At 41.1% G+C, this 20,383-nt stretch overlaps 1 protein-coding gene across 12 annotated transcripts in view; it reads right to left on the bottom strand.

Moving 5' to 3' along the window:
- The window catches only part of pum1 (pumilio RNA-binding family member 1), a 95,580-nt gene extending 75,203 nt beyond the window's left edge, over positions 1 to 20,377 (bottom strand). For 7 of the 12 annotated variants that reach the window (XM_078567394.1, XM_078567392.1, XM_078567389.1 and 4 more), the window contains exons 1-2: positions 19,961 to 20,377; positions 16,020 to 16,154 (exon numbers count right to left, since the gene is read on the bottom strand). In XM_078567394.1, coding sequence (XP_078423520.1) covers positions 16,020 to 16,154; positions 19,961 to 20,311 — 486 coding nt within the window. In that variant the 5' untranslated portion in view covers positions 20,312 to 20,377. The remainder of the gene's footprint in view (positions 1 to 16,019; positions 16,155 to 19,960) is intronic. The other 5 variants (XM_078567398.1, XM_078567396.1, XM_078567400.1 and 2 more) reach the window with 1 other exon arrangement.
- Between the last annotated feature and the right edge of the window lie 6 nt (positions 20,378 to 20,383).

A 20,383-nucleotide genomic window follows, 5' to 3' on the forward strand; every position in this document is an offset into this window, starting at 1 on the left:
AGACTCAAAGGCCACATGTTCCGGTAGAACTCAGTGGTCCCATTAACATGCATGAATCTCACGTTTCAGATGCTACTGGCATGCCAATTTTACTTACTTAACCATTACAACCAATGTTAAGAAAAAACCTTTTCCAAATTTCCAGGTTCATTAGATTGAACCAGGAAAACCAGCAATTAACAGAAGCACAAAGAGCAATGAATTGCCTTGTCCTTGTGGGTTGATTACCAGGGCTCACTTAGTCGCACTTGGCTCACAGGCTATATACAGTTTGCTTACTCCTGTCCAAGCAGCTGGTCAAAACAGACACTGAGGAAATTCTGGAACAGGCCACCTGCCACTTAATAGCAGACTTGAGAACACACCAAGCTCTAACTAAACAAAAGGAAGCTTCAGCATCACCTAATCAGTACCACATTGCTTTCCATGTCATACTCCCAAAATGCACTGCGCATGAGACAAGGCAATAATGGAACACTGGCATCTCTGACTACCTATAGTACTGAACACAACATGCAAAATTATTCCCTTAAATTATAATGTAGCAGACATTCTCCCAAGGTCTTTGCAATTGGGCTTTTTTTTTGGTGGGTGGTAGTTCTCACTGAGTTTGGACATTTCCTAATCTGTTATGCACACTGCAGAGATGAAAAGCAAGAAAACTCAGCTTCGAGTGGCATACTTCTGCATTTTCCAGGCCAGAGGATTCTTCTGAGTCCCATTTGAGAAACCAGGACAGATTGGAGTTAAAAACTTCAACATATGTTCACATGAATAGGCCGGGTTTATTGTAACCTGCTCGACAGTCTGGTTAAATTCAACCAGCTGGATCCAGAAAACATTACAGTACTGTATTTACAATCGGATTTGGTTAGAAGATGTGTAATGTAAAGTAAAAAAACTACGATTGATATGACCAAGCCATCCAGGACAATACAAGAAGTTAAACATTAGGATTAAAAACTCTTCCCTCAAAGCATTAGAATTAAGATATAAGCACATGCATTTTTTGAGAGTACATATTTATGTCAGAAATCCTTTTCAAATGTGGAATATTTTGACTGATATCATTCAGTATCACCTCAGAAATACTGAACACAGACACCATCTGGCATCACCCCTAGGCCAGGAGTACAAGTATCACAAAATGGCATCTGAAGTAATGCAGGAGTTAATGGAGGCCTGCTGGGTGGAGCTTTAATGAAAACTTCTAGTTTTATGTAATTTTTGCAAGGTTTACAGTGTTGTGTGTAAATAAATGAAATCTGTTGCACAAAACATATATCTACCTTTTTTTTTTAAAAGGAACATCTTTTAAATCAGGTTTGATTTGCAAATTGAGCTTTAAACCTTGCTTTTGTCCCCATTAGTGGATTTAAGTTAATCGAAAACAAAATTATTTTAAGCCTATTTTGTAGATTACCGGCACCTATTTTATCCTTAAGTTTGGCAACTAAAGGTCATGGCCAATGATTAACTTGAGGTTTATCATCAGATCATGACATACAGTAAATACCCTTCCAATTAAACCATTTAATATTCAGCACAAGTCTCAGTCTTCATAATGTTGATTTTTCCAACCAAACCCCAACAGCTGAAACTCGTTACAGATGCCTCAACCATAATTCCGAAATTTTCTACTCCGTAAACACAAGTCAACACCAAGACGACCCTACAGGCACATCCTGTGAGAACTAATGGCATTGTAGAAGCTGCATTTGTAACAGAAAAGATTGGTTCAACACTTTCTGGTTTACAATAAAAACTGTTGCAAACCCACAAAAGCTTCAGTGCCAACATTTCTGTGCCATTTTACTTTTGTTTATACTGGCTATAATCTTGTTCTACTACAGTCAACAGTAAAGCGACTAGAATAAAGTTCAGAAGCTTTGAAATGAAAACAAGGGAATGGAGCAGATTGACCAACATCTGAGAAAGAGAAACATGGGCTTGTGATCCAGGTGTAACCTTGCATGACGATAGGTAAAACACAAACATTGACCCACCTTTGCAAATTGATCTGCTGTATATGACTAGCATGTTCTGTTTTTTTTTTATCAGATTTCCAGCCTTCAGATGCTATAAAGTCCAATTGTTATAAGATTAATGCAGTGACCATGGTATTGCTACCATGCATAGAATTCAGGCCAGACTGCACAGCCATACTCCTCCGTCTGCCCAAGCCTGTTGCTATGTTTAATTTCACTCTATTGCCCCCACTTCCACTACTTTTCTCCTGTTCATTTTCCAAGCAATGACACAACAGCAAAAATAACCAGCAAATGCTCTGCCACAATAACAAGACTGGAGGGAGACTGTACTAATTCCAATGTACCATTCAGATTAACACAACTCCCCATTGTACCTGGAAAAAAGAGTTGTGTTAACTGATTTCAGGGTGGGTTATAACCTAGTGTTAGCAGGATACACAGCACATTAGTGCTCAAAACTCCAAGCACTACCTGACTGTCAAACATCTCCATTTATGCTCTGCACAATCCAAGGACAGATTTACCAACAGAATGGAGAAAGGAAAACAAATACGGCCGTGAGCTAACTACCAGCTCACGACAGGCCCTTGAGTGCACTGTTCGTGGTATCTGCCTTCAATTGGACTCCTCTGCATACCATAGCAAAATGGAACTGAAAAGAACGTTTTTTTTAAAAAGCATTTTGAAAAATTACATAAGCTCAAGACACAATAGGTGCATGCACAAGCATGCTGGCAATTGTACAGTGTAAAAGATGCTTTCCAACTCCTTTTCACTATGCTGAGACCGAGTCCAGAGTCATGGTTTTTGCAACTGGGGAGGGTGGTTAGAAAACAACAGCTACCTGCTGGCAAGAGTTTTTTTTTCCTGCCCATGTACATAATGTCCATTAAAAATAGTGGGTTCACCAGCAGCTGGTGCCTCCAATCAGAGCAGAAAGTGGAGAGGAAGACAGCAGATGTGCATTTCTACCAAAGTTCACTGCCAACTAGCACCGTGTGCGCCATGAATTTCACATTTAATATACGTCGGAAAGAGGATTTTATTTTATCTTGAACTAAATAATGTTTACAGTTCCAAATTATACTTCCCTTTTATCACTATTTTCCTTCTGTCTGCATTCTCAAAAAATCAACATCAATCACGCTCAAATATAATCTTTCTTACACCGTAAAACTTTTAACATCTAAACCTCTACTTACGATCTAGACGCTTTTAAGCCCCAAACTTCAAGGCATTTAATGGCTGCTTTCTGATTTACATAATTTCATCCTTTACTCCCTGCAATAGGAACTTTGGCCTTACACCATGGTTTGTCAATTTAAAACAAAAGATGAGAAATGAAGTTCATCATGCAAAGCTGAAGCTAAAAAATTAAAAGGCCAGTTAATTTGCTATGTTAATTTTTATTCCCTCCTACTGTTTCGTTCAGAAGTCTCCAAAGTAGCTCCTGCAATTAGGTCACCAGCAGCACAAAGTCTAGAATGTTCTCAAGGTTCAGATGCAGAGCAAGAAACAATATTACAATTGATTACAACCATGAACTTAAATGTCCAGATTTCTTACAGACATGGTTAAGTCAAGATGCCTCTTATGAATTATTTTCAACACATCCACTCAAACTGATCCCACCATCACCTAACATCACCTGAGATCTCTAATGCTTACATAACCCAAGTTCTGGAGAACAAAATCTACAACCGAATGTTTTCCTCCAACTGATGTAGATACAGGACAAAAGTTTTGCATGCCCACTAATAAAATTTGCTGAAATCCTAGCGATAGCACTGAGTGTTATTTTCTCCCCTCTACTCATTAGATTGTGAACTCCCTAATACGTAGATATCTGCAGTGCTGTTTTTTTGGACTTCCTGTCTTTTCTGATGTGAGAGCAGACAAAACTGAAGCTGCCTGTTACGACACATGGCAACAGGATTTCATATTTCCACCGTTAATAATCCCTCAATAGTTTATCGAATAAAGGAACTGTCTGTGCCACACAGATTGAGAAGGGGCTAGATTCAATCCCTGGTCTCGCCTGATCTCACTGCAGTTTCCATCAACAGCTGGGGACCAGAGAGATGAGCCAGAATCAGTTCCGGAATCCCAATTTAATGCATGCTGACCAGATTCTGCTGGGGGGGGGTTAAACTGGAGTGGGGACAAGTTTGGACCTGGCTGCGATGCCTCCACAGTAGTATAGCTAATTCACACTTACTAGCTAGCCTCATGAAGAATGGCCACTTAAAGAGACATCCTGAAACGTGACCAAACGTGAAAACACGCACAAACCTTGAAAAAGGTTATCACAGACAGCTCTCATTGTCAACACGCTGGATTGTTTTATTCATTAAATTCTATCTTGGAACGGACTGGACATTCGCATGCGGCAGGTGCACATAAAACAGTCCAAAAAAAATAATGAGCACAATGAATTACTCTGAACATTCAGAATAAAATCACCACCTCAACCTCAGAAGAGGGCTGTTGTTGCAACACATCTAAATCAAGTTGTATAAAAACTTTGGCTCATGGAAATTTCTAGTCCTGTTATTTTCTGGAGAGGAAAACCAACATTCTGATTCAAATTGAATGCAGTTTCTGCTAGCGTGCCAAGTGTACTCAAGTTATCTACAGTAAGGTATCTTTACCAACACTCTTATCTGATTCCACTGGTATCCTGTTTGACAGTCAATATCTCTACAGAAGTATTAACAAAGAAACAGCAAATGTTTCTGTACATAATGATATGGAGAGGATCTGATTTATGACCAGGAAAGTATTATGATTTGCCAGAGTTTTTCCCGTAATTCTGGAAAGAAGAAATTATTTAATCCAAACATCAATCCAATTTCATCAACTGGATGATAACCACAATACTTCACAGCAAACAAAAGTGATCTAACCATAAATTGACCAACTGTAATTAGCAAGAACATTTTACTTGCCAATTACTGTTAAAGGAGATAAATAAATCTTACATAATTTTATGACCCCTTAAGCACAAGGTTTAGGGAAGGGATTTGCACAACAAATCTTGCTAGCAATAGGTCTCGTGATTTTTTAAAACGAGTGAAAAGGTAATAGCAGTCACATACAACTTCTTTTCCAGCAATGTCTCTCTCATACTTTACTTATACCACAGGTATTGGTTTGACACTAGTGCCTCCATAAACAGCAGTGTGAGTGGGTAGCAAGGGTCTAAGCAAAGTGGAGTTATTTGCATGTAAACATTTACACAAGCAGCTGCTCACTGGCAATCCAATGTCTTTGACAGCTCCCACTCTTCCTGACAAGTTACTCCCCGCCACCCCGTATTGCCAAAGAAGCTAATACCTTTAGAGTGGGCTGTGCTTATGGGAGTCAAGTGCCCTCTTGTACCCCACCTACCAATCTATACTGTGTAGGCAGGCTGTTTAATGACAGAGACGTCACAGCACATGTGCACGCACTTTCAGCAGTGGTCACTGGACAGGGAGCAGCAGCAGGACCGTGGCCAATTTTCCATTTTCTTCTTCCTACTCCAAGACAGCAGAGGCCAATTGTGGTGACTCTACCACCAGATTCGGCCAACACAGCACAGATCAGGGATTGAATTTGAACCTTGGTGTGCATGCAAGCGCTCAGTGCTTTTGCCAACTAAACCTTCAGGAAAGCAAGGCTCGTGACTTTCTGTCAGCAAACAGCAGACTGACCTCTCAACTCTTCATCAATCCTAGAAGGTTGGGGATAAATAAGTTCCGAGGTGCACTTCCAACTTCAGTGAATAAAGAGAGTTCTTTGTCCAGCAATGTCAATGCTTCCCAATGCCAATGAAGAAAACCTGAAAAGACTCACTCTGAATGACACCATCAGCGGCATTCTAACTGGAATAAATCTACTCAAGATGATGGGCATTTTTGCAGTGTTCTTCAGCCACTAGTTCCCACAACTGGCAAACACAATGTAATCTACTAAATTTCTCTTTGTATCAATGGCATTGGTAACATGTCTGACAAGCATCTCATGAAATAATCTATCCAGGACCATTCAACAGTTGTTTTCTGCGGACCTTCAATAGCAGTGCAAACAAAGAAAATGTATAGCTTGGTAACTTCATCATCAGAATGCACCATGCTTCTTTCATGAGTTCTCAACTACGTGATCAGAAAAGAAGCCCCAAGTTCCTAATCAGGCATTTCAGAGATCAATGGACCATTTGATTGAAATAACTAGTCTGATCAGGTTTATTTGCAGATGGAATTAAAGCAACAAATGTTAAAAATGCAACAGGTTACATGGTTATTGATAAATGCTTGCATTCAATTTTCACATACAGGAAAAACTGATTTTACACTGGACTCCAATCCATTGGTGCAAAAACCAGATTTAAAAATTCTGTTATTAATATACAGCTGAAGAAAAGTCAGGACTTCCCTAATGGCTCAGTTGGCAAAGCCGGAGATAACGCTACAGTTGGACTCAGCGAACCTTGCTTGGTTTCTGGGACTGAAGTGAGAGAGGTTTGCCAAATCTGTCAATTATAATCACCAACCCATTCCTTACTAGAGCTTACTGAGAGGTTCAGGTGAGGATAGTATTAGATTTAACTTAATTTCCCCACAAACCCGATCCCTACATATCCAGAAACACCAGCAGACACTCACTATATGGAGCCACCCACCAAGGAGGGCCATTTGTGTACAGCACCAGAGGTACACGGGCATCTACTTGACATACCACATCAAGCAGCAACATATCCCCCCCCCACCCCACCACACACACACACACGAAGATACGGAGAAACTTGGCTGAAATAAAAACACATTTCCAAAGCTACATTAAATGCTGTCCAAGCATAAATGAGTGGCTTCCTTCATTAACATTAGATCTGTTTTATCTGGCTCAGATCCTACTATTGCTGTAAGACCTCACAGTACACAAGATATTATTATACTGAATCAGAAACGATACGCCTGCTTGGAATCTACAAGCAGCATCTTAAGTTCTCAACAATCATAACTTCATTATAATGAAAGGAAACTGATTATATCTTAAAATTACTTACTATAATGTGCGGGGAGAACAGGCCCTGACCGTTATTCATTCACCTATACTATTATCTAAACAGTAGCATTTCAAGCCCCAAAAGTCTATTACAGGCACAATCTACCTGCACCCTGTAAACAATCCAAAAAGACTACACTTGCAATACCTTTTGCAATTCAGTCAAACTGGTTATTGCTACATCTCTTCAGTTATTCGCTGCAACCAGAGGCATAATCAAACTGAAGCCTGCCTGATAATCTAAAGAAAATGGGAAATTAGACCAGAGATTCCTTGCTCTTTTTCAGTGAGGTAGAAAAACATTAAGCAAACAAACTTACCAATAATTACACAAGTTAAACAAGTCTAACTAAAAGACATTGCATGCCATACATTGAATCCATACCAGAAAAAAGTCACAAATCTTTTTCTCTTCATCTCAAATAAACCTCTTAAACATATCGATTCACTCAAGTTTATTTCACAGGTCTCACAGCAAAGTACCCACTTGAAAGGCAGCGATTTCAAATAATCATTGCATCTGCTTTTTTTGAAAAAAGTGCTCCCTGCCACTACTTACTTCTGATCCAATTAAATATGTAACCGCATTAATATTTACTCAGTAAGCCCTAGCTCAATAGAGAGAGTATTGTGAGTTGAGGGAGCCTTAAGTCTCTTTCTAAAAATCTAATATTGTATAGATTTAACATTTAACTGCAAGTGCTGTTTAAATTCTAAGTTTCATACAAGGGCCTAAAAAGGGAGATAGAAGCTATCCATTGGCAGCGGCAGAAAATAGTTAATTCAGGAAGCTAGCTCAAATTGGTTTGTTCTGTCCCTTTGTTTCAGAACATATAAATTCAGACATTCTCAGATCGACCAGCACTGAGTGCAACTTTAACAGCATGAGAGTTTGGTGAGTTGAAGGAGTTTGCTGAGGAGGGGAGGGAGGTGCCCCTTTGTTTTTTCTCTAATATTTTCACCCTGCAGGAATTGGTTCTTGTTCTACTACAGGGAAGCTAGCTACCTGTTCGATAGGTATCTACTAAGTGGATAGGTCTATTTCAATCTGAAAGTTCAAAATAGTACAGGAATTTGTAGTAAGATTTATAAAATACATAAAATAAATAATCAAATAAAATAATTAAGTAATTAATTAAAGCACATAAAGAAGGCGAGACAGGTGATGTGTCATGGCTGCAGCATGAGACACCCAGTGTGATCCAGGGCAAACATGTCAGCAAGTGTCTGCGTCTTGAGGAGCTTCGGCTCAGTGTCACTGAGCTGGATTATTACCTGAGCCACGTGCAAATTAGTACATGGCAAAGAAGACTAGAGAAATGAATGTGTAGCTCAAAGACTGCTGTGGGAGAAGTGGGTTCCAGTTTGTGGGGCAGTGACACCAGTACAGGGGAAAGTGCGGGCTATACCATTGGGACAATCTACACCTGGACCCTACTGGGACTGATGTTCCAGCAAGTCGCATAACTAGGGAAATGGAGAGGGGTTTAAACTAAATAGTGGGGGCAAGGGATCAAATTTGGGAAGATGTGGTAAACAAGAGTAGAGACAAGGTGAGAGGGAAAGGTATTAATATGGGAAATGATTAACAGGTGTAACTGGAAGGGACAGAGAGTACAAATCTAAGAGTAAATAAGCAGATAAGGCCAACATTACAAAAATAATAGAAGGACAAAATTAAAGACTCTGCATCTAAATGCATGCAGCATTCAAAACAAAATAGGTGAGCTGATAGCGCAAATAGAAATAAATAAATGCAATCTGATAGACATTACAGAGACATGACTGCAGGATGACACAGATTGGGACCAAAATGTTGAAGGGTACGTGACATTTAGGAAGGACAGGAAGCTAGGGAAAGGTGGTGGGTGGCTCTGTTAATTAATAATGGCATTAGCGCATTAGAGAGGGATGACCCAAGTTCAGGAAACCAGAGTGTTTGAGTTGGGATGAGAAACAATAATGGCAAAAAGTCACGTGTGGGAGTGGTGCACAGGCCCCCTAATTGTAACTACATGGTAGTGCAGAGTATAAAAGGAAGAGATAATGGGAGTTTGTCAGAAAGGTACAGTGATAATCATCAGATGGACAAAGGTAGCCTGAGGTCATTGAATGTTTTTGGGATAGTTTCTTGGAACAGCACTTTCTGGAGCCAAACAGAGAGCAGGCTATACTAGACCTGGAATTGTGCAATGAGATGGGATTAACTGATAACTTCATAGTGAAGGCACCCCCCTAGGTAACAGCGATCATAGTATGATTGAATTTTACATTCAGTTTGAGTGAGAGAAGAGCGGGTCCAGGACTAATATTTTAAACTTAAATAAGGGCAATTATGAGGGCATGAAAGCAGAGATAGCTAGAACGAACAGTTAAATGGGGTTAAAGGATAAGTCCATACAGATGCTGTGGCAGATTTTTAAAGGGATATTTCAGAATACACGGAATATATATATTCCAATGAGAAAGAAAATTTCCAAGGGAAGGACCCACCATCCGTGGTTAGCTAAAAAAGTTAAAGACAGTATCAAACTTAAAGAAAAGGCATATATAATTGTGCAAAGATGGGTGGCAGGTCAGAAGCTCGGACAGAATATGAAGAACAGCAAAGAATACTAAAAAAGATTAATAAGGAGGGAAAAATTAGAGTATAGAAGAAAACTAGCCGGAAATATAGAGACAGATGGCAGGAGTTTCTATAGATATTTAAATAAGAAGAGTTAAAGTGAGCGTTGATCCTATAGAAAGCGAGTCTTGGGAATTAATAATGGAAAGGAGATGGCAGATGAACCGAGCAGGTATCTTGCACTGGTTTTCACTATGGGGGACATTGCAATGTATATGTTTCTGTGTATTCTGAAATATCCCTTTAAAAGTCTGCCACAGCATCTCTATGGACCTATCCCTTAACCTCATTAGCCAGAAATAGCTGTAGACAAGGAAATGGGAGGGAGGGAGGAACTCAGCGAAATAACAATCACCAGAGAAGTGGTATTGAGCAAATTGTTGGAGCTTCGGGCTGACAAATCCCTGGGTCCTGATGGACTTCATCCTAGGGTCTTGAAAGAAGTGTCTAGTGAAATAGTTGATGCGTTGGTTTTAAATTTTCTGAAATTCCCTAGATTCGGGGAAGGTTCCATTAGACCGGAAAGTAGCAAATGTAACTCCTTTATTCAAAAAGGGAGGAAGACAGAAAGCAGGAAACCACAGGCCAGTTAGCTTAACATCTGTCACAAGAAAATGTTAGAAGCTATTATTAAAGATGTTATAGCCTTAAACTTTTCAAGCGACCTGCTACCAGGCAGAGTCAACATGTTTTTGTGAAAGGGAAACCATGTTTAACCAATTTATTGGAGTTCTTTGAAGACATAACATGTGCTGTGGATAAAGGGGAGCCAGTGGATGTACTGTCCTTAGATTTCCAGGAGACATTTGATAAGGTGCTACATCAAAGGTTATTGCAGCAAGTAAAAGCTCATGGTGTAGGGGAAAACTATTGGCATGGATAGAAAATTGGCTAGCTAACAGGAAACAAGAGGTGTAGCCATAAATTAGTCTTTTTTCTGGTTGGCGGGATGTAACGAGTGGTGTGCCACAGGGATTGGTGTTGGGGCCTCAACTTCTTACAATTTATATAAATGGCTTGGATGAAGGGACCGAAGGAATGGTTGCTAAATTTGCTGACAACACAAGGACAGGTAGGAAAGTAAGTTGTGTAGAGGATGTAAGGAGGCTACAAAGTGACAGAGAGGTTAAGTGAGTGGGCAAAGACCTGGAAAATGGAGTTTAATGTAGGCAAATGTGAAATGGCCCATTTTGGCAGGAAGAATAAAAAAGCATATCATCTAAATGGCGAGATTTCAGAGCTCAGATTCAGAGGGATCCAGGTGTCTTAGTGCATGAAACACAAAAGGTTAGTATATGAGGTACAGCAAGTAAGCTAATAGAATGTTTTTGTTTATTGTGAGGGGAATTGAATACAAAAGTAGGAGGTTATGCTTCAGTTGTACAGGGCACTAGTGAGACCACATCTGGAGTACTGTCTACAGTATTGGCCTCCTTATTTAAGGAAAGATGTAAATGCGTTAGAAGTTCAGAGAAGTTTTACTAGGCTAATACCAGGAATGAGTGGGTTGTCTTATGAGGAACGGTTGGACAGGTTAGGCTTGTATCCGCTGGAGTTTAGAAGAGTTAGAGATGACTTGATCGAAACCTTTAAGATCCTGAGGGGTCTTGACAAAGTGGATGTGGAGAGGATGTTTCCTCTTGTGGGAGAATCTAGAACTAGGGGTCACGGTTTAAAAAATATGAGGTCGCTCAATTAAGACAGAGATGGGGAGAAATTTTTTCTCAGGGTCGGGGGTCTTTGGAACTCTCTTCCTCAGAAGGCGGTGGAAACAGGGTCTTTGAATATTTTTTAAAGCAGGGCTAGATAGATTCTTGATTAACAAGGGGGTGAAAGGATATTGGGGATAGGCGGCAAGTTACAATCAAATCAGCCATGATCTTATTGAATGGCAGAGCAAGACTGAAGGGCTGAGTGGCCTACTTCTGCTCCCAGTTCGTATGTTCACATAAAACATCATAATCCCTCAAAAAAAAGAATCACAATATCACCAACATTGTTGGTGGGCAAATGAAAAAGTATTAAAACTCTGTAAATATCCTCCTCCAGAATGACAGAACAATACATCCAAGTTGTTGCATTCTACAAGCTTACTTTCATAAGTTGGAAAATCTTGATTATGAATTTGACTTTTCCTGTTGAATATATACTTGAAATGAGCATACCTACTTTAGAAACCCAATTTCTCCTGCCTATTTCCCTGGAGGTACTGATTTTTGATGAGGCGCTACACTTGCTGGGTATCCTCCAGCATCTCAGTCGAGCGGCCATTTTTGAGTCAGTGTGATAGGGCAGCAGAATGAATTTCATTCAACAACTTAAAGTGGAGTTTCCAGCAATGATCAGCGGGTAACACATCAAGTGCAGGAATCCAAGCTGATTTTTCCTTCCTAACTTAGGGTAACTGAGGCCAATTAACAAACATCAATTGGGCCTCAGATTAGATAACGCAGCGTGTCAGGAATTGAAACTGGCACCCCCTGGCTTCATACTGACCAAAGATAGTAAGCTGCCAGAGATTTAAATGCACAACGTTATACATTCACATACATCATGAGTTTGACAGGGCAAAGGAACCTGGCAGCAATGCTCCAAATTCTCCCCACGACAAAGGAAAACGATATCTAAGTAAGAGAGGTTGTCTGCCTCTCAACTAATGTGTAAACGACACAACTTTGTTTCTTTTCCACTCAGTCTAAGACCACCGTCCTTATTGAGATTATACACGATTGATAGCAGTTGATATCACTGAACAGATCACTAAGACCAAAAGACCTAAACAATAAATCACCAAAGTGGTTGGCCTAGGCTTCATGGCACACGAGAGTAGCAAATGGCACAAACTGGCACATTCAGGCACAAACGACCAGGGTTCATATACAACTACTTCAGTAAGGGTCACTAAAAATCCGGTCAAAGAGGAGAGCAAGGTGAAGAAATTAAGAGAAGGAATTCCTCCATTAACCTAGGCAGTGAGAATCAGCAGCATATTCAGCAATGCAAGGCATCAATGGTCCAATCCTGTCCTCAACTGATGCAGCTACAAGCATTTTCTGCACAAGTCATTCAATATCAATTAGCAGCAAGAATCCTAACACTTTTCCCTTCCTACACCCAGGGACACTCAAAGTCAACTAAATTAACTGCATAAAAAGGGGTTTAACCTAAGACTTAAAAATAAACTCCAGACACAAACCAGATGAAGCAGCAAAGAAGAAAATGTCCATGGGAATTCAGAGATGAAGAGGCCAAAGTGAAGGCCACGGCTGAATCAGGAAGATTTCCTGGAGAGATAGGGAAGAGGCAATTGAGATCCAGGGAAAAGATTAAAAGCAAAACTTATGCACCACTTGAGCTAATGTGGAGTAACATAGGACAAGGAGTAGGCCATTTAGCCCCCTACCTTTACAACCAGATCATGGCTGATCTGCAACCTAACTCAATATAAACCACTTTTGAGAAACAGACCACACTGAGTGCAATATATTACAAAAATCTGATCCCAAACAGCCACCACTTCTAATAATGGAGACAGTACGTTAAATGACTGTTTATTCATTTTGCATCCAGCTGAAGAAAATAAGCCCAAACTTCAGCTTGAGAGCTGTTTCCGTAATACTTGTTTCTTTTCAGCTTTCTCCAGCGTCAACTCTTTGCAGAGTCTTGTGGATCAACTAATCATTCGCTTCTGTGAAATTACTCCCAGTTTAATACAAACTTTCCTCTTGGGTTACACAGAGTTCTTGGCTACTTTGACGAGTTTACTCCTTTAATATTCAGCTTGGAGAGCTCTCTAGAAAACAGATATGGAAATAGATTGCAAAGTACCGCTGCAGTAAAGGATCATTTTAATCTTTCTTTCAAAAAAAAAGTCCCGTTTCTTTTTTCATGACTTTCTACAAGTGAGAGACATTTATTTACACAGGAGGCTGCTGAAGACGGAATATTTTGAAACAGGAAGTGGTTAAGGCAGAAGCCACTGCATCCTTTACTGGAAAAATAAATATCAGAAGCAGTGGGAATTACAGGACAATGGAGAGTGATGGAGAGTGAGACACTGCGATTAGTTCTTGCATTGCTCTGGCCAAGAGCTGATACAGATAAATGGGTCCTTCCGAACTGTGCTGGAACACATACAATCCATGAAGAAAAAGCTTCAGTGTCCCAATAATTGAACAACATGTTCATCCAGTGACTATAGCAGTTCTTTTTCTGAAATAATTTTACTTTTGGTCTTTTCTATGGTTTTAGTTTGACTTTTTTGTGATATAGCCTTCTGAACTAAAACGACTTATTTAGTATGATCTCTTGTCCTTAATTCTAGTCAAAGGACAAAGCATCATTTCCAACATTCATCCCAAGGCTTTGTTTTTAATCTGTTCCCAGAAAATTGGTGACACTGCATTTGTCCATCCCTAGTCTTCCAGAGGTGGTGACAATGGGCACTTCCAAACCACTGCAGTCCCTGTGGTGATGGCACTCCTCCCTCAATGATGTTAGCTAGGGAATTCCAAGGCAGCAATTGCTTTTTAACCCAGTCACTTGCACATACATTTCAGAAGACATTAAAAGGCAATGGGTCAGCCAGATTTCCTTTCCTATAGGGCACGAGTGAACCGGTGAGGTTTCTTACAACCCTGCTGCTTTCATGGTCTAGTCCAGTATCATAACCAATGAGCTCTGTGGCTACCAAGCTGGATTTGTAATCTAGTTGTAGTAGACAGAGAACACTATTGCTTTCAGCAGGGATACAATTTTAATTTCAGTCTCAATGTCTCAAAAGATTTGCTTTCATTGTTTTGAAGAATTTTACAGTACGATACATATGAAACATCTATAACAAACTTGCATCTTTAACACAAGAAAAAAACCTCACATTTCTTATAATGTGACAAAAAGGAGCACCAAGCCAAAGGAGACATTAGATGGGGTGACCACAAGTTGGTTAAAGAGGTCGGTTTTAAGGAGGGTCTTAAAGAGGAAGACGGAGTGTCCAAGGGGTTTAGAAAGGGAATTTCAAAAAAGGTACAGCAGTCAACTTTAGAGGAGCAAAAGAGGAGTTAATGAAGAGGTCTGTAGGGAGGGACTTGTAAGGCTGGAGGACATTACAGAGAAAGAGAGGAGCAAGGCCATGAAGAGCACAAAGCACAGGGGTGAGAATTTTATATTTGAGATGACGGAGGACCAGAGCTGACGGTCGGCAAGGGCAGTCGTGATGGGTGAAAGGAACCAGTGTAGGATTTGAATTTCAAATGAACTGATGTTTGCAGGGTTCTTGGTGGTGGTGGTGGTGGGGAGGGCGGGGGCAGAGAGAAATGGAAGTAAGTCGGCCAAGGGAGCTTTGGAACCGTGATGCGGGCCAGCCAAGTAATTCCATTCTCCTGCCCTTTGTCCACGCCTTTTAATTTTTTTCTTTTTTCCAAACATTTGGAGTTTACTGTTCATTTTAATGCAGTCAACAAAAGTACCATTAATTTTATTCAACAACTACGTTCGTTTTAAATGATGAAAACAACACTGATGAACAGCTAGGCCAGGAAGTCCTGGATTTGATCCTAGGCCCGAGAAGATTTCGCCAGTCTCAACAAGGCGTCCAGCAAGGACAAGAGTGGTTGAGTGTCACTGGATTGAGATGGGGAGCTGGGAAATTGGCGCAGATTCTTGCTCCCGTTCTGCAAAATGAAACGCTTGGGGGAAATGCACATGTATGAATGTCAAGTGAAGGCCAACTCACATCCAAGCCCCTATGGTTGAATCGCTTCCCAAACTACAACTGAGGCCTTTAGGAAAGAACAGGAGGGATGAGGAGGAAACAAACCTTTACTTTAAGGGGTTTCCTGCATACCCTTAAACTGAAATGACGGACAATGTGCAACCAAAGCGTAAATTACAAAAAACAGAACAGTACAAGTTTCAAGCAAATAAAAACTGAAGCCAACATATGACCGTTAGAAAAAAAACAAAATAACTTGTTTCGTCAGTGTTTGAAGACACTCCAATCATATGTATTTTAATTCTCAGCTGCCTCCCACCTCCATGCTACAGCATGAAAACACTAACAGGCTGAAACTTCGACAATGCTGATTATAAACATATCTTCCAAAATATTCAGCATATCCTTCCCATCTGGTGCTTTCCACGGATAGGTTTTTTTAAAAAGTATAAAACGTCAAAAGTGCCCAGTTGTACTTTAGCGAGTTGACTTGGAAATATACACCAACACTGTATTTAAGGATACAATGTAGTGAGGTGCAAAAACTTGTATCTTAGCTGCATCAACATTGTAAATTATGAACCACATCTCTATTTTCCCACTAAACAGGGTAGCGTACAAATTACATTTGAAGTCTTCTTACCAAAATGCCAGGTCTCTCAGAAAGTGAAATATCAATCGACAACTTCATTTCTTTTGTTGGACATCTCTCCCTCCTCTGGAGGCAACAGCTATTTCTCCCAACAGAAACAGCGACTATATTGCCCAATGGGCCTGCCTGCGTGTGTAAATTTAGGAGTCATCAGATGGCAGCTCACCGCAGATACTGCAGCTCTGTCCCATGGAATCTTGAATGAGCTGCCTCCTTCCCCAATGCTAGGTTCCCACCCCAGATCAGAAATCAAACATGGGATCTTCCAGGTCTTCACTGATCTACCAAGCCAAGATGAAGCCCAACTATAGGCATTATGCCCAGGCTTTTCCACTCCAGCGTTTCCAGGATGAGATTTTAGGATGGCAGATACAGAGGTGAAAAGTTACTTGTTTTATGAAAGCCTCCCCAAACAACTATTTTGTAGAGGTAGATGGGAGGATTAGGGACTGTTTTGCTCGGAGAGGATAAGATTAAGAGGTTGGATAGAGGAATTCAAAATTATGAGGGGCTGGGCAGAGTAGATAGGGAAAAAACTGCTCCCAATGGCAGAAGGATTGAGAACGAGAGGGCACAGATTTAAGAAAATTGGCAAAAGAAGCGATAGAGACAAGAGGAGAAACTTTTTCACTCAGAGGTTAAGGTCTGGAATGCGCTGCCTATGTGTATGGTGGAGACAGATTCAATCAGGGCATTCAAGAGGGAATTGGATTATTATCTTAAAAGGAAGAATGTGCAGGGTAATGGGGAGAAGGCAGCAGAATGGCACTAGGTACATTGCTCCTTTGGAGGGCCAGTGCACACATGATGGGCTGAATGGCCCCTTTCTGTGCTGTAACAATTGTGATTCTGTAAAGGCAGCACCCTACATTGTACCTGGTCATACAGCATGCCTGTGCTTAGATCACAGCTGAGTACTACAACTGTCCTTAGATAAGAGGAAAAGTTATGATTCTTACACTTGGCCATTACCAAATGATGAAAAAAGTATACCTGCAGATGTCAGGTGAGATGATCAGATGTGAATGTGATGCCCTCTACTGTCCCAACAGCCCATCAATAGACACTAGCTAAGGCTCATACCTGAAGAACAGCCACTTGAATAAAGGTCCTGTGGATTGCACGGTGCACGCCACAAAACTCAGGGTGCAAGACAGGAGAGAAACTCATTTATTAGAACTATAAATTATGAGCTCAATGTTGGCTTGGCATTTTGCTAATTCCTGTTACAAAAAAATGGTTTGACTCTTGTCCAATTCCATTGCTCATTATACTTTAGCATTGCTTATTAACAAACAAGCAAGCTTTAGGACAACTTCAGAATCATCTCCCAGTGTCCTTTCAAGAGGAATAAATCAAAGTAAGACAAGGAACTTGCAACATGAAAAACTGGGTGCGAACCTCCTGCATTCTATTACCTGTGCAAGGTTGTAAACTAATGCAACATGCAACAGAATGTTTCAAACCACAAATATTTTAATACTTAAAATAAAATAAACTAAGGTTCACTAAGGAAAGGAAATCTGCCATCCTTACCTGGTCTGGCCTACAAGTGACTCCAGATCCACAGCAATGTGGTTGACTCTTAGCAACCCTGTGAAATGACCTAGCAAGCCTCTCAGTTCAAGGGCAATTAGGGATGGGCAACAAATGCTAGCCTTGCCAACGACACCCACATCCCATGAAAGAATAAATATAAAGAAGTTTACCCTGTATTAGCAGATCAGAATTATTTCTTCCTTTCTCTGTGTGAAATCAGTTAACATGCACTGTCACAGTCACCATCGAGTTTGGTTTTCTCTCAATCTATGCTGCCAGCAACTGATACGTTCGGAGTTAAAATTATTTCTGCGCTTTTCACAAGAGGAGCGATGCGAATGTACGCAGCAGGAGGGTCTGCAGGATTTGTGCTCCCAGTTATGAAAAGGGTTTCAAGTACCCAGTGAATACTTCCTTGCACAATTGTAAGCAGTTCTACAGTAGACACAACTAAAAACCTATTTTCCTCATGCCACCTATCAGAGATGCTCATGTTGAGTGGTCTGCTCTCTACTCAATACCTCTGGACAGTCAGCCTGTCATCAACAGGAACCAATGTGGAGAAGGCATACAGAGCAAAACAGCACATTGCATGTTGTCTTTTCAATATGGCAAAACATCGGGTGGTCAGTAGAGGTGTCAGTGATAGAGTAAAATGTTCTTCTACATGTTACTAAAGGTAAAGTTCACAGCACCAGCAGCCACTCTCCCAAATTGAAAAGCAATTTTTGCACAAATATTTATTGAGCAGAGAAAAATTAAATTTGTATTCAAAAGAAGTGTTCTCTTTAAATGGTTCAGCTAGTCCTAACCGAGTCAAAATGCCACTAATTCTGTTCAGTTTGCTGATTTCAACCCAGGTGGCAGTGTAGGGACAACCCAATTGGGCACAGCTTCCTTGTGTGTTTATTTTTAAATTTATTCTCGGCATGTGGGCAATGCCAAGCATTTATTATCAATCCCTAATCGCCGAGAAGGTGGTTAGCCTTCTCTTTAAGCAAGTACAGGCTACGTGCTGGCGTACAGACATTTCAGGTTTCTGACCCAGTGACAATGGGCAGATAAAAAAAAACAGCAAGAATTTTTCACTCCTGATCTCCATCTAGTGAATCCTGCTGTAAAGTGTGCATGTTGGGTGAAGACGGAATAAACTTGGACTGCAACTTTCCACCGTCAATCTTCACTGTTGCACATTAAGAACGGCTGCTTTGGTAAAGTATTGGACGGTGCCTACAAAACCATTTCCCCAAGCATGATTCAAGATTCAGTGCCTTCAGGAATGTTTTGTATCCAATGAATTACTTTTGAATGTCAGCACCATTAAGTGGGCAAATGCAACAGCCAAATTGCACAGCAACATCTCACTGAAAAATCAATAAAATATCAGATATACTGCTATTGATTAAAGGGTATATGTTGGCCTGGATACCAAAACTCCCCTGCTCTTCACTGAAGAGTACTACAAGTTCTTGAACGTCCACTGAATAGACTGGGCCTCGTTTTAAAATCTCATTCAAAACATGCCACGTGCAAAATAAACGCAAGCTGCTGTTGAAGTGGCAGCCCAGGTTCTGGACTCAAGGACTCTTAAGTGTGGTCAATCTTGGTTAGGTCACTTTTGGAGAACTGTATGAAGTTCTGGTCTCCATATTATAAAAAGGACAGTGAGACACCAGGGGAGACGTACAGTAGATTGACACAGGTAATTCCAGGCTGAGGGGTTCGATTTATCAGAATAGGTTGAACAGATTAGGGCTCTTTACTCTAGAAAAGAAAGGCTAAAAGGGGACCCTGTAGAGGTCTTTAAGATTAAGGGTTTGATAAGATAGACAGAGAGAAATGATTTTCATTTGTGGAGGAAACCAAAACTAGGGGCCATAAATTAAGATAGCCACCAATAGCTTCTGTAAGGAATTCAGAAGAAACTTAACCCAGAAAGGGGTTAGAATGTGGAACTCACCAATACTAAGTAGTTGAGGCAAATAATATAGATGTATTTAAGAGGAAGCTAGATAAGCACATGAAGGAAGAAAGTATTAGTGTTCAGATGATTGGATAAGGAGGGGTGGGAGGTGGGAGAAGGCTTGTGTGCAGCATAAACACAGACATGGGGCAGTTGGGCTGAATGACCTGCTTGTGTTGTAGACTCAACATATCTCTATGCAAGTCCTGGAGTGAGGCTCCAACCCCTGAACTTCCAACTCAAGAGGTTAAATAAGAAACATTCTTAATTCCATGCCCATTGATATGCCCATATATTTATATAAGGACTGTTATGGCAACGAAATGCAAGTCGAGATGTTTGTTGGCAGCGATGTGTTTTTGGTTGTATGTAATTAAGGGTGAGCAATTGGGAAATGTGAGTGCTTGGTACAATAAGGAAAGGCACTGACCTGGTGATGTTCGACATGGATGCTGTCTCCTGTAGGCCAGCGGTGCTTCCCATTGTAGCCGCCGCCTCCACCTCCTCCTCCGCCACCTCCACTGCCACCACCCCCAGCTACTCCACTGCCACCGCCTCCCCCCAGGTGCTCCCCGGGCTGCCGCTGGAAGAAATAATCCACCATGGCATCGTCCTGCGAGCGGCCCGCGGCCAGGGCGAGCGCTGGCACCACCACTGGCACGGGAGGCCCCATCGAGCCGGGGCCTTGCGTGGAAACTGAGGCGGCGGCCAGCGCCTGGGAGGCGGCGTGCTGCTGTTGCTGGGGGCCGGCAGCGGAGGGTCCTGTTAACACCACGGGCATGTTGTGAGCGACGCTGTTACCGAAACTGTCCTGAGGTGGCGGCTGCTGCTGATACTGCTGCTGGGGGAGGGA

Source organism: Cetorhinus maximus, chromosome 21 (assembly GCF_964194155.1).
Source record: "Cetorhinus maximus chromosome 21, sCetMax3.hap1.1, whole genome shotgun sequence".
In the NCBI taxonomy this organism is placed as follows: Eukaryota; Metazoa; Chordata; class Chondrichthyes; order Lamniformes; family Cetorhinidae; genus Cetorhinus; species Cetorhinus maximus.